The sequence below is a fragment of the Molothrus ater genome, chromosome 1 (genome assembly GCF_012460135.2).
Source record: "Molothrus ater isolate BHLD 08-10-18 breed brown headed cowbird chromosome 1, BPBGC_Mater_1.1, whole genome shotgun sequence".
In the NCBI taxonomy this organism is placed as follows: Eukaryota; Metazoa; Chordata; class Aves; order Passeriformes; family Icteridae; genus Molothrus; species Molothrus ater.
The window spans coordinates 25,317,951-25,333,381 of NC_050478.2; the positions used below are offsets into that span (position 1 = coordinate 25,317,951).

General features: G+C 39.5%; 1 protein-coding gene across 4 annotated transcripts in view; it reads left to right on the forward strand.

Annotated features, from left to right (window-relative positions):
* Positions 1 to 15,431, forward strand: part of DYNC1I1 (dynein cytoplasmic 1 intermediate chain 1) — a 186,495-nt gene that overhangs the window by 24,831 nt on the left and 146,233 nt on the right. For all 4 annotated transcript variants that reach the window (XM_036404674.2, XM_036404682.2, XM_036404698.2 and 1 more), the window contains exon 5: positions 14,836 to 14,895. In XM_036404674.2, coding sequence (XP_036260567.1) covers positions 14,836 to 14,895 — 60 coding nt within the window. The remainder of the gene's footprint in view (positions 1 to 14,835; positions 14,896 to 15,431) is intronic.

Here is a 15,431-nt window from a genome sequence, read left to right on the forward strand (position 1 = left end):
ATCCTGCTTCAATTTAATTTATTTTTCCATTTCACTTTCTGTGATAGGGGGGGCACTTCTGCTGGATCCCCTGCCATGCCATCATGCTTGTTAGATCTTTCCCTTTTCTGTTCTAGGTTGAGCTCAGGCTTTAGGGGAGAGCAGATTAGTTTCAAAGCTGCTAATGCCCCAGTCTCAGCGATCACAGCTTGTCCATTGTTGCTGCTGCAGGAATGACAGGCTCACACAGCCTGGCAGAAATCCTGCTGGCAGTCTGGTTACTTATTGCTGAAGTGTTCCCTGGAGGAAGATGATGGATATTAAAAAAAAGATAATAGAAACTGTGCAGTCACAGATTTCAGCTTGTTACAGGAGAAAGGCTCTGTTGAAAGCTTTGAGGAATGCAGGAGATCTTCATAAGTTCCCATGAGAGGGACCAGATTCTGTGGTTGTGTTCATACTTCTTTGAGTTGTTGGTACTTCTGGTAGTTTTCAGACTTAATCTGTTGGTCCCATTATCACCAAGTATATTTGAGATATGCTTTAATCAGCAAGCATATGTGATTTCTTATATAAAAATGAATGCAGTTCAGCCAGAAACACAGGTTTATGACATCTGCTTTTCAGGAAGGAAAATTTATAAACTGGAGATTTTGAACACTGCTAAGTAGTTGTAGTCCTGAAACCACAGATCTCAGCCTTACTTTGCAAGATGAAAACTGACTGGTCACTTGCTCACCAAGTGTAATAGCTACATAGGAGCAAACAGGCTCCTCCAGCTGAAAAGGTGAAAGCAGCAAAGTGTTAGGTATTGAAGTTGGAGAAATATAAAACAGAAAATAATTCAATAGTGAGACAAATTGCTAAAACAATTTACCTAAAGACACTGTGGGATCTTCTATCACTGGTTGTTGCTTGTCCAGGATAATGTGTGTGGCAAACAGGCAGATAATAGGTCAAACAATAACTCATTCATAAAGTTGTGCAGCCCTTTTGTTGCACAGGAAGAAAAGCTGCATGGTCACAGTAGCCACTTCTGCCATGGGACCTACAGACTAGTAGTGCTGCTATCCTTCAGGACCATTGTCCATTGTCTCCAGCACAACAGCCAGAGCACTGTTGTCTTTTCTCTGATGCCATTCACTGTATTAGGAGAAGAGATGGGGTGGATTTTGTAATAGCACTGAGTTGTGGAACCATTTCTTTCTTCCTCATCCCAGGTTTCTATGGGGTATTTTTTGCTGCTTAATCTTTAGTACCATTTTGCTATCTGTCACTTGGGAAAACATTAGGTTTGAGCAGCATTCCAGCTTTCCTCTGAGCCATGACAGCAACTGTAAGAATAAGCAGATGTTAGATGGATAATTGTTCTAGAAACTGCTGACTGAATGCTTTCAGTTGGACAGGAGAGCCACATTTTATATCTGTTTTTGTGGTCTTGGGGATCATTTCTGGATAGGCAGAGGTGTGTTGCACTTTGATTCTGGTGCTGCTCTTAGTTACCAGGCTAAGTTACACTGAACAATTCATTGGAGCCCAGTTGTTGCTCTGGGAGCAACTTAACTGTCTCCACATTGCTTTATACATCCCACTTTGCTTTTCTTGATGCCTGTGTTGCTTGTGCTATACAGATAGGATGGAAAAATTACATAGCCTGAGCAGATACCCATCTCTAAATAGATGGGTCATTGGTTCACAGAGCTTTCTTGTATGATGTATTTTCAGACATGACTCATTTTTCATAAGACAGTATTGCAGGATTGAATGGAGATTCTCCTTGGAATAGAATATGCTTGGCTCTTTCAGGATATGTTTTTGTTTGTTTAGTATTTTGTAAGCATTTTTGTAACATTCTCTGTGTCCTCTTGGTGATTTTCATCTTATATATGCACAGACATGCACAACTTCAGTGGAGATTTGAATGCATGTGAAGAAAAGGGCTGAGGTAAAGGCATTTGCTGAGAAGTCCTATGCTGTAGCACAGTGTGAAACACAAATTTGCCTCTATTAATATAAAACTCCATTGTAATAACTATATGCATCTCCCTGGTGGATACTCTGAACTTTTGCTACCCTAGTATGCTAGAGAAGATGCTAACTAATATAATTGAGGCACTATGAAACATGCCCATGGAGAGTTATGTTCTGCTACTCAGCATACCTTAGGCATTTGTAAATCTCATTCTTGCAGCACTGACAGCCATGAATTTTGGGTTTGTGTTGTCTGAGGAAGTGCAAGGACAATCCTTGTACAGTGCCTCAGGGGCAGGCAGTGCAGTGTAAGGTTTTGTGGGCTGAGCAGCTCCCTGGAGGGACCTCATATCCTGGCTCAGGTAGGGTCCATCTGCACTTTGCATGCCAATCCAGCATAAGATAGCAGAAATAGCTCTGTGCTGGGAGGAGGTGCTGCTGTGGCTGGGTAGTTTTCAGGTCTCACACCAGCCTGCACTGGTGTGCATGTCTGTATTACCTACAGGGGCTCCTGTGCTCACCTGGCATGTGGCATGCTGGCAGGAGCAGGGGGACCAAGGTGTGATTTATCTCTGTGGCCCATTTTGCCCTGTGTCCTTCACTGCTCCTGTGTGTTCCTGGGAACATGTAGGATCTTCCCAGCTAGTTTCACTATCCTACAGTAGTAGGTTTACACAGTAGCATCTCATTTATTGTGAATCGTGTGTGTGTGTGTCCAGTGGAGTCCCATGTGTGCAGCACTTCCTGCTGTGCATTGGGGAACATGAGAATCCCATTAGACTGGGTGTAAGGTTTCCTGCCTTCCATCTGCTCAGTGAACTGCACCAGGCTCAGCTCTCTTGGATGTGTAAAGGTTAATGGTTGCCCTTCTTTCTGCAAGAATTGTATCTGTGCTCTTTTGCTTTCTAACTTGTGTATTTTGCTGTACATAACTTTAGGTACCTGATTATTTTGTGGGCTCACATAAAGACAAAGATATTAATCTTCTGATGACTTCTTTCAGAGGATGGTTATCTCAAAATGGTGCTTTATCTGCTAAAATAATGTAAGCCGGATTATTTTGTGCTATTTCTCTCATAGCCCATTGGACTGTGCTGTGGATTTGTTTGGCTACAGCTACTCATTCTGTAATTATTGTTCTTATTTGGATTAGGGTACAATGTAATACTTGGTTTAAATGGCCCCTACCTGATTTGTGTTTTTGTTCCTTTGATATCACAGGTTTTGAGATAAGTTTTATGCACTGAAATCGATTAACTTCCTTCAGTGTATGAAGCATACTTGCAGTAAAGCAGGGTTAGCCCTTCTTTGGATGAAGCTCTAAATATTTAATGAAAGTTCCTGTGAGAATGAGCTTGAGCATTGCATTAGGTAGCAAAGAAAACAAAAAATAAAGGGAAACTGGATTACTCAAAGAGATTTTTAGCAGTAAAATGCTGGAGAAGTTAGATCGCTCTGGAATCCTGATTATCTCATCATCACTAGTTTTTCATTCTGTATAAAATACGTTAAATGAGAAATCCTAGAAATAGAACAGCTGTCTTCAATGCTGGAGCACTTTTCTCTAAAGGAGCAGTATGGCCTTTGGCTTTGGCTTGTGGCATGATTTTTTTGTCCACTACATCAGTTCATCTTGCAGTCCCTGTGACCTCTGAATGTTCCCAGTTGTATTCCAGAGAATATTGCAGCAGCTGTCACATTAGGTTGGGTGTCCTTGCTGATAGAGAGTTGAGAGCATGTCTTCTTCTCTCTCATTCTGTTTTGAAGTTTGCTGACAGTATTAGTCTGCATTTGTGTATGTTTTCATCAGATGTGATCCTGTGTTCCTTCCATCTACTGTGGCCACTTTGAGCTACTTTGCTATAAAAAGAAATACGCTAGGATATATTTTCTTTCTATGTGTTGATGTTCACTCCCAGATTGTATTGGCCTGGTGCAGGAAGAAACAGATAGGATTCCAGTCCTTTTTCTCTGCAGCATATTGTTACTCATTTTTGTATAAATAATAGGTATTCTGGTTTATTTTGCAGAATCTAAACACACACACCAGTCTTGTGTTAATCTCACATTACTTCTTGTCTGACTGTCAAACACAAACATTTCATGCTTTTCAGATACACAATCAAAAGGAATGAGATAGCTCTGTAGCATCTGGGCACCATATAAGTCAAAGCATGTCATTATTTCATTATTTTACAGTTTTGTATTTAATCTTGCTCACTGAAAGTAAAAAAAAAACAAAAAGGTATCACTACTCCAGTGTGTTCTTACTACATAATATTTAAAATCAGAAAGATACTTTTTGTTCTGTGATCTCTCGTGAGTACATCTACATGTCATCAAAGTGTTTGAGCTCTGTCCTTTTTTCCTGAAAAATCATACTTGGCAACTCAGCTTTAATTTTCAAATAGCTTCTTACTTAGAACAGAAATATAACACATTAACAAGCTGAAGAAAGGGTATCAGAATGTCCTTCTCCCTTTTAAGTGTCTACTTTGCTGTGTAATTAGATAGATAAAGAAGGCAAAAGAAGGTAGATTCTGGTCTCTATTTCATTTGTGCAGGAATGTTGGATTATTGTAGTAGATGACCTTTAATAGTCCATACAGCATATTTCCTATCTTCTCTTTAGCTGCAGAAAACATCTCTCACAGACATTAACAAAACCATGTTTCTAAAAGATCTGCTAAAACCACTGCCGCAGAACCATATTGCCTCGGGCTCAGCTACTTTATCATTAAGTAAATGCATTTGACAGGTTCTGTGCAATGATGCTGTTTCATCACTGCCACTCTGCTTTGCATTACCAGCATTTCATTGTGTTCCCACATTCAGAAATGACAGGGATCCTTCTTCACTTGTTCCAGGACAAGTGGGCCTGTGATGTATTGCCTCAGGAGCAGCAGCTGTAACAGTTATTTGTAGTGGATTATTTCCTTTATGGTGCTTTTTTGTAAGATCAATTTATATGTACAAAATGCTTTCTAAATGGCTGCTTTAGTGGCATACTTATTTCATAAATGGGCTGAGCCAAAGGGAAGTACAGAACAATGTGAAGACTCTAAAGGAGCTACAGGAGAGACTGAGGGAAAATTGCTTCATGGCAAACTTTGCTTGCATGGTGTTTTATTCAGACAAAGAAGGATTGTAACCCTAGGGACTGTTGTGCAGTTTTTCACAGTGCAGAGTCAAGAGAAGTTTTCTGCTTGGTGGCTGGAGATAAATGGGATGCCCTCTGGGACACTGTGTTGCCACTCTGTTTTGGTGGCTTTGGGCTTGGTATGGGGTGTGCACCATTACATGGTAGGACAGAAATTAATAACACCCAGCTGTTACATTTTTTTCCATTTAATTTACCACAACTCCATTGTCAGGATTGCTTGGCACACATTTCATTTTACAGTTTCCAGCAGACTTAGAGGCCAAATCATGCCTTAAGCCTTCCTGAACTGAATGGTGATGGCTTCTGTGAAGCAGTGACAGTGTCAGCCTCCTCCCCTTGCCTGGGGGAACCCTGGCTGCCTCTGCTGTCTTTGGCCTGGGAACTCTGCTGCAATCTCTCACACGTCCCCACCTCAGGCTGTTTACAGGATAGCACTGGGTGGCTGTTGGGCTGTTTGCACATCACAGCTTGCCCTGCAGAGGTTAGGATGCAAGGCTCAAGGATGGCAGAGTTCTTACATTGTTTTCCCTCCTTTTCTCCCTGCAAAAGAAGAACTACAATCTTTCTCCTTTACATTCAGTGAATATTTAGCCTTAGATATCTAAGGCCTTGCCCTGCTAGTTTGGTTATTTTTTTGTTGTTTTTTTTTTTAGCCCATAAACAGAAGCAGACACCTTAGGGACTGATATTTGGCAGCTGCTTTCAAGTGTCTGTATATCTGACCTAGAAAGCAGGGAGTGTTTTTTCGGTGTGTGCCAGTTACAGAGTCTGAATGGTCCATATTAATTAGAATAATCTGCAATCCTTTTAGCGTTTGAGCCTCTGGCATCATTAGGATTTTCATGCTTTCCTTCCTAAAGATTGATAGAGTTCAGTCCTCCAGATCTTTGATTATTTTTCTCATTAGCAAGCATCTCCATGCTATAAATCAAAGGAGAAGGAAAGATTGCCATTCCCAGGGTGCTTTGTAAAATGCCTTGGAAACCTGAGCCCCAGCTGCATCCAGAATAAAATAATATTAATGTATAAAGCCCCACTTAACCATTTAGGTTATCAGCCCATATATAGTTAGTTCTCTTTAGTTATTTACAGGCATATCATCATATATTTAGTCAGACAATCAGATGATTTTTAGGGACTAAAATACTAATCCTCTTAAAACAAAACAACTTACTTGCTAAGACCAGCTCAGCTTAAACAGTTCCCTTCCACTGAATTTCATCTTAATTTAATTAAATTGTGTAAGATCACCTCCCATTTTAAACTATTTGACATAGTTAAACTGGTACAGTTTGTGCATATTAATGTTTTTTCCTTCTCTAGCCCATTAAAAAGACCTTAGGAAATTTCCATTCACAATTTCATGTTTTATCTGGTAAAATGAAAAGATCAAATGAGTAACTATTTCAGTAATTTTTAGGATTTCCTTCAAATGTGTAAAGTGGGAATTGCTGCCACTGGCGAGATATTGCTATTTTTTTTTATTTTATTTTTTTCCCCAAGGAGTTCTGAAACAGTCTAAGTATGCCATATAAAATTTTTCATAAGCAGAACCTATGAAAAAAATGGCTTGCCATTTAAAATTGATTTTTATTCATAAATTTTTAATGTACTTATTTACTTTAATAGTTCAAACTCAGAAAATAATTTCTGAGCTGGTCTATTAAAAGTCAGATCATTAGGTCATGAGAACTTTTGACATTTTGACTGTTTATGTGAAAAAATTTTGATAGCTCTCATACAGTGAGTTCTTGTTTCAACCCTAATTGTAGCAAAATCTCATCTTTTGTAACAATTTTGCTTTTCTTCTTCCACAAAATAAATTGTATAAAGGAAGGGAAACACTAGCTCTTCTTCCAGCTAGGAGTTACTGGATTTTAGTACCAAAACAAAATGGAAAATTTGCTGAAATCTTTCACCTTCTTCTTCAGCTGAATAATACCAGACTAAAAGCTGTAGGTTCCAACCTTCATGTTACCTCTTTGAATCCTCTGAAAAGTTATGGATTGCCTTTCCTAGATTTGACTATTAAATATGATTTTATCTTTTGTGCAATTGTAATCAAAGTCCCTTGAAGTTTATTAGAAAGCTTTCCTTATATGCATATCCATGGAGTCTGGATCAAAGACTCCTAATGTGAGTACTGAAGTTCCTTTCAAGCATTTGCATGAGCTGATAGCATATAAAACTTCTCCTGCCGAGTTCTTTCTTGACATTTGTGATCATTTGAGTCCTGTTTTGCTGCAAAGACTTACTCTTGGTATGAAAACCAAGACAAAAATAGTGTTTGAAAAAAGAATTTTCAAGGTTTGCTAAGGGAATAAAACAACTTGTGCCTTGTGCCTGAACCGGTTTTTTATTACTGCACTTTCAAAATGACCATTTTAGTATCTGGCACTCAGAGTAAATCTGTGTCAGTTCTGTTTGACCTTCTGTCCTCACAGATCCAGCTGCCCACAGTGACCCTCCTGGTAAACCAGCATAAATTTGCAGACTAAGATTTCTTTAGCTATAGAATATAAAGTGTGAGTATGATATTTCCAGGAGATCTGTAATGCAGACCTGAACCAAAGACAGACTTCACATATAGAAGATAAATTCAGCAGAGTGGAAGAATTAAATCTCTAATTTAATTAGTGGAATTCTGTGAAATGGGAATCAGTTGGTCCTGTGATACATCCTTATCATTGCAAGCTTGCCAGAATTGTTCATCCTGATTTGAAAATCAAATGGTTTTTGAAAACTATTAAATCCATTCTGCAGCATAGCCTTGATTCAAGAAGAATTTTGAAATACACATGTGTTTTAAATATTGTTTGTCCGTGATTTTTTCATAAATATATCTTTAAAAAAAGGTGTTTTAAACTCATTCCATTCTGAAAAGGGCTCTTATGGTTGCCAGGCAGCTAAAAGATAGTGCTGTGCTCTCAGGGAGGTCAGAGTTGCTCTTTTTATTGGTGAAGACTGGAAGTCAGAGGTGTCAGCCTGCTTGGAAGTGTAAATGCAAACCCAAGCAAAACCTTCTGGCTGTGCTCCAGCAGTGGTGCCAAGCTCCTTGTTCTCTGAATGTATTAAGGCATTTTATTTTATGATTAGCAGTAGCAGCCCAGCTCTGAACACAGGAGTGCACAGAGAAGTCAGAGCAGACTTTGCTCTACGAGCACAAGTGAGAGGCACAAATCCTCCCCAACTGCTGATTGCCATCTTGCTTATAGTGTGCTTCAGAAAACAAGCAGCACAAGGAAGGTATTTTCTTTTTGCCAATCCTTTCAAAGTGGAACAGATCTGCAAAACAGAGCACAGATGGCAGCAGAATAGTGGCTTAGATGCAAACCATCCATTGAGGCTAGTGGTACTTTTCCATCTCTGACTAGTAGCTTTGAATCTCCTGGCTTTTTATATAGTTTGTTTTGGAGACACACTTCAATTGTACAAAAATATCAAAAAGTGAAAATCACAGTGGAGAGAATTAAAATTATTTAAATGTAGAGTGAAATGAATAAAAACAAATAGCTTATCTGTACACACATATATTTAAACATCTGCAATAATTTCTCATCAACAGTTTCTTAGTTCAGATTTTCTATTTAACCAGCAGCAACTCAGTAGCTTTGGAGAAAGTGACACAAGATAGAACTCTTTAAAGTAGCTAAATAATTATGCAGCCTTAAATTCATTCTGGCAATATTCAGACATTGAAAAAAAAATGGTCTAGATACATGATAGATTACACATTGAAACTACAAATACTACTGGATTGCAATTTGCTGACAATATTTGGTATCATATTGAAAAAAATAATTCATACACATTTTAGCATTTTGTTCTGTTGGTGATTTTAAAAGAGGTCTCTTATCTCACAGATGTTGTGACCAGTATTTTTTAAGGTTGTATGACTTGGGTGTAACACGTTGTCCGATGTGCCATCAGTATGAAGGTGCAGAGTTCCTAATGTAAGCAATTCTGAATCTTTTGAAAATTGTAATCCAGGGTTAAAATTGTAATTTTAAACATAAAGCTCCTCCTTACATCAAAGTCAGAAGCCAGAATTGTGTTGTCTGCAGTTTTTTGATTGTTGTTTAGCTCAGTTTTCCTAATTAATTTCTTTTGCTAGTTGCATTTGAAGTTAGAAGAAAAGAAAGCATGAAGCAGAGTGAAGCCTGCAGGCTGTCAAGTAGCAGCTGATTGCTTCCTTATCCATTTCTCAGCAGATCAAAGTGAGAGTGAATAGTAAAGATACAAACCAGCTCTAATACCTATTCACAACTGGAGTCTAAGTTGGGTGTTTGGAACTGCTGCACGGAGCAATCTCCTGCCTTTGTGTTTGCATGGAAAGAGCCCATGGTAATGTTTCACTGGTGGAGCCCTTCATTTAGGTGCCTGAGATTGTATGAACACATCCTGCAGTATCAAGACCCCTTCCTACCACAGACAGGGAGAATGAGGCTAGTCACATTCACATTCTTTTAGAAGTATTACTCTGGTAAGCAAAGGTGCCTTGAGACTTCCTACAGGATAGGTGAGTCCATGTGCTCTGGGGGAGTCCCACCTTCATTTCTGGTCTCTTTGCTTCAGTTTGGTAACAGTCTATGCTCTGCTTAGTGGATTGGCCTTTGATCCCTGAAAAACTGTGGCACAGCCTAATCTGTGGAGTCATGGCACAGTCTGCCACTGAATTGTAGGGTTAGGAGGGCATTGCTATTTCCCATACAAATGGTCATTTTAGGACACTGCTGTTGCTGCTGGGAGAGATGCTTGATTTGGGCCCTGTCAGCTCTAATGATGTTTCATTAGGGACACATATGGGTATCTCAGTTCAGGAGATACCTTGGGTCTTAGTACACTGTCAGTGCAGTTTTCTCCTGGTCTGGAGAGCACAACAGCTCTTGGTGACAGGAGATGCCAGAATATGGTCTTTGCTTTCCTCCAATTCTGCTTGAAGGTGTGATTTGCAATGCTGCAAAGAGATTCTGCCTGCAAGAAGCCCCTGGGAAAGCAGACTTTGCTGCTTTTCCTGTGAAGAGCCTTTTTTTCAGAAACATGGATTTTCAGGCCTGGCTGCTCTTGACCTGGGAAAGGGGAGTTGGGGGAGAAAAGAAATCATGCAGAACACATGTTCTGCAGCATCAGCAACAGATGAGGGAGAATTTGATTTTGGCTGCAGGGAAGCAGAGTAACAACTAAGCTGTCAGTATGTTGCACATGAAAAGTGTTGGATTGGGGCACGTATCCAGAGCCAAGTTCTGTTGCGATATGATCGTGATTACAGGTACTAAATATCATTTTTTGATGGCAGATTACTAAGGATATGTATTGGAACTGATGCTGTACGTGTTTCTTACGCTACTGCTAAGGCCAGACCCAAAGCTGCTTAAATCAGCTGAAGAGTTCTCATGGATTCCAGACAGTTTTGGATGTCAGAATCTATGCTTCATTAATGCATTCTGAGGTTGGGAATTTTCCAAAAGGTTTCAAGTGTTTTATTTTATTTGTAGCTTATTTTAGTCTTTTCCACATTTTTAATCTACATAATTGACATTATGCAATCAGAATAAAATCTTCTGGAGGTAAGGTTACACAGAGCATTGTAACATATGGCAGTGCCTGTTTTTCCATGGTAATAATAATAATGCTACAGAGAAGGGAATGCTTCTGTTCAAATTCCTCCCACCTTAGATTTTGTAACAGTTCTCTGTCCTTTTAGAACTGTGCTCTGAATATCTTCCTAAGGCTTTGGACTTGAATTCAGAAGAAATAACAACATTCAGTTGTTTTACCATCCGATCCTTTAGTAAATATATGACATCTGGGCCTCTTCCTCTTGTTGGTTTCTTTCTTCAGGTTATTAAAAGATGGCATGTCAAAATTATCTGGTACTTCTTCAGTAGTTAGAGCTGAAACAGCACCAGCATTAGTACTGTCCTAAATTTGAGAAAAAATAGGTTATTGAGATGCCTATCTAAAGGAAGAGAGTGAAAGCAGATCAGTTGAAAGAGAGGTAATAACACTTGTACCTTGTCTTCTTAGTGCAACATCTAAGAGCCCTCATTCCCTTTGTGCTGCTTTAGAACAATCTGTTATTTAGTGATACAGCTTTTTATCCTTCAGTGAGCCAGGGGCAGCTGCTGTGCACTGAACATGTCCAAGGGAAATGGACCATGACACAGGGCTATTGTTTGCCACTACATGGGAGACTGATACAGCACCCAGCTCTGAAACAATGTTGGGTAGTTCTGATTAAAATAATGTCAGTCTGTCTGGGTGGGGGAAACAGACTGATCTGGCTTAGCCCTGACTGTGCTGTTCAGTGAGTTTCCGGGGATCCTTGCCATGCCTGTGTCACTCCACCCATGGGAGGAGTCTGCAGGACTGGAGACTGCTAGGGAGCACTGCTTTTACCTGCTCAGTCTAATGCTCCTCTCTTTTCCCCATAAAAATGTTCAATTAAAATGTTTTTCATCTCTTCTACACAGACCTGTGCCAAAATCCTTTGAATCCATTTAGGGGAACATTGAGCAATTTGTGCTCTCTGAAAGGTCCAGAGTGGGAACACCTCAGCTGACTCCTAGGCCATGCACTTGTCCTCAGGGTCTGTGACATTACCTTCTCTGCTTCTGTCTCTGGGTGAATTGAAGTCAAGACATTGCAGTTTTCTTTTATGAAGAAGTAAGAAAGAAAAAAGAAGAGCAAGAGCACCTAGTCCTTTTCCTCATGAAGAATGGTCTGGAGGAGGAACTCATTAACTAGTTGGAAAAAGCTGCTTTTCTGCTGAGGTCCAGTGGCATTTCAAAATCCCCACTGAGGAGTGTCCACAGGAGAACAAGCGTAACTGCGGCGCTCATCCATATGATCAGGAATGTCGTACGCAATGGCTGTTCATCACAAGCAGATTAGCTCTAATTTTCTAGTCAGGATGACAGCACGGGCTATTCAACATCATTTTTGGGTTGCTAAACCTCAAAGAATCTGTTTCTTTCTTTTTTGATGTTATTTCCATGGAAACTGGCTAAATTGCAGGTCCAGATTACATCTTTACTGTTCACTCACTTTCATTTTGATCTGATGACATTCTTCAGGTGCCAGGAAGAGACAAAGAACAAATCAATAGTGTTCCTTGAAACAGAGTCACTCCCTGTGCTCTGCAGCCTTTACTGCCTGAGTGTAGCCACTTGTGTTCTGTCTCCCAGGGCGAGAGACTTGAAACCTGAAGATTTGTTACCTGCAGCCCTCATTTTGTGTGATAGCATTGCTCAGCCAAGCTGGAGAGGACAAGTCAGCAGATTGCTTCCTCATCTCTTCCTCACACGTGTGCAAGTAACACAGGGATGCACCAGGGAGCACAAATCTGGGAAATGTTACGCAGATGCATTAAAACTGTTGAAAATATATATAAATAGGAGTCAAGGAGAATTTCTATTAAAAGTAGGTATCAGTGTCCAGAGTGGTGAAGGCTGTGTGTGAGAATCCAGATAATAAATACTTAAGGGAGGAATGTCTCTATATATGTCAGCCTGCGATGGCCCTGAACCACCAGTGTTGCTCCCATAGTTTTGGGATGTGAGTGTTGTCTTGAGTGTGGGAGATCCCTAATATTTTTTTTTTGGGGCATTTTTATCAATATACCAGGTAAAGATGCCCTCTCTTGTGACCTGGCCTGGATTCTTGGAGGTGGAACATAGGGACTGTACTTCTAGAGACCTGTTGCAAGCTCTTGCTTTAATGAAATGATAATGGTGTTCTGATGAAATAGCCTTTATCCCCCTACAAACCCTGTAGTTTGAAAGTGAATGTTGGGGAGAGGAAACTGAAATGAGTTATGTGTATTTTCTTTTCAGAGTTTGGAAAACCTGGTCATGAATGTATGAGTAGCCCCTAGGCAGCAGTAAAATTAGAAACTGGCACTTACGTAGCAAGTCCGAATATATGCAACTGACCTTGGTGACATTACAAGAGCAATCTGCACACAGATAGAATTTTTAATGGAGTATCTATAATGCATTAGTCATTGATGCCTTTGCCTTGCATCAGGCATTCAGGTCTTATGTCCATTTTCCACTGTACTTACACTGCAGTCAAGTTACAAGGGAAAAATCTGTTATTTCTTGCTGTATTATTTTATGTCTGACCTTTTGTAATACAATTTCGTTTTGGAGAAGCCTTTCTTTATCAGTATAAAATCTTTTATCCTGATAAATATTACTATAGATCATAAGTTGAGGGAAATGAGTGCATTACAGTTTTTGCATTACAGTTTTTCATTCTTTTTGTATGCACAGGGTGTTGAGATTTATTCTTTTTCATTCTGAAATTACAAGAGTGCAGCATATGCTCTTGTGTGTCTGTCCAGAGAGTGAGTTAACATTGGTAGTAGAATGGGCGAGTTTACTAAGGACAGGAGGTAGAATAATTATTTAGCTTTAATAGATCTATTTCTGAACTAATTCAGTAACTTGTTAGTTTATATGAGTGATTCATTGGCAGAGGTTGCTATTGTTGCAGAAAGAATTGTGTATATTGACAAGAGCTGATTATATAGCTAGTTTTGCCTGAACCTGGTAGTATTATCATCTCTATATCCTCAGAATTTACATTCAGAAGAAATGTGGGGGGGTTTAATTTTGACAACTATCATTTTCAGAATGTCTTCATGAAGACTTGCTTGCTTAGGGAAGGAGCACTTATCTTTGCTCTAGCCTCTGCTGGTGAGAGCAATGCATAATCTAGTATTCATACTACAGGAAAAGGTGCTGAAGAGCCACTTGTGTGTTCCTGATTCTGTCACGGATTCTGGCAGGTTTCTTGCATATAAGATGTGGCTTCCTGAGTGTGGAAAAAGAAAGTAAAAGTAAGAGACAGGGAAGGAGCAGGCATTTTTGAAAATATTGGGCCTGATATGTCAGTTTCTGCATTTCTAAACTGAAGGATTCTGAATATTTCACAAGACTCTTTAAAGGCTCTGTGAGTGTTTTAAAGGTGTTTTAGAGCTGGTTGCATGGGAAACTGCACTGCAGTGCAAGGAGCAACATTTTCACTTCAGACCACACCTCTGGAACGTTTGTACATTAGGTGATGGCCTCATCTGAGAGATTGACATAGATCTGATTTTCTCAGATGTATTATTAGCCTTCTCCCCAGGAATTTTATTTGGAGGAAAAGAAAAAGGATTTGTTTGTCCCAGGTGCCCTCAGAGTGTGTCAGAGCTGGGTGTCAGTGTGCCATTTGCTGTCATATGCACTCTGTATTCTCCTGCCCAGAGCATGTGTGCAGGATGGGTTACTGTCTGTCTCAGGAGTGTGTGAAGGGATAAACTCTTCAGTAGAGTTCATGGCAAGTGCTCAGTTTGCCTTATAAAAACATAAATAAATAGTGCCTGCAGATTTTACAAATTATTGTGAATCCATCAACCTAAATTAAAGAGTTAGAATTTTTCAGAAAAGCAAAAAAAACCCCAACCTCATGTTTAGTTAATCAATATGTGACAGAGAATCCAGCTTCTTTCCTCTGTTTAACAATAATATGTGTTTTTATTAAATTGCCTGCCCTGTCTCAGTTTGACATACAAACCTTGTTTGACATATGGTGGCTGTTGCTTGCACCTGGAGGTTGAATGTACAATCTAGAGCATGTAACTAAGGAGATGGGGTTTTGTTCATCCTTTCAGTTAATTCTGTGTGTTCTTTTCTTCCCTCCCCTTCGTGCTGCACGGCTGATTACCACCCTAGGACCTTGCAATGGGACACAGACCCCTCAGTGCTGCAACTCCAGTCTGACTCTGAACTTGGGTATATGTCAGCTCTTTTTGTTATCCTTTCTTTGCAAGAATTATGTTGAAAATGCTTCCTAGTTGAGCTGGTTGGATGTGATTTTCATTTGCTTTTTTGACTCAAAAAGACCATAATTTAAGTTTCATTTTTTTAGTTTCATAAATAAGAAGCTTCAGCAAAGTCATATTTGTAGGAAAAAACCCCAGCTATTTAAACAAGCTTATGAAAAGATAAATTGCTATTTCTGTTGCCTGAAACACAATACAAATAACTATTTCATTTCAGATGAAATGTTATTATTGTGGCATCTATGTGCATGTATAGTTACATTGATCTTGTTTGTACCTGTTGATTCAGACTGTTCTCTCTGAATCATTTGCAAGATACTTCCCCCCTCCTTTCTGCTGGCTATAGTTATTTTGTTTCCACATGCAGTTACAATGTCCCCTTTTCCCTTAGGAGCTGTGTATGTGTTTAAAATTGTACACTTAAATATGATCATAGTCCAAGAGTAAGTGCCATCTTAGTTGAGTTCAGGTCTATGAAGCTTTTTA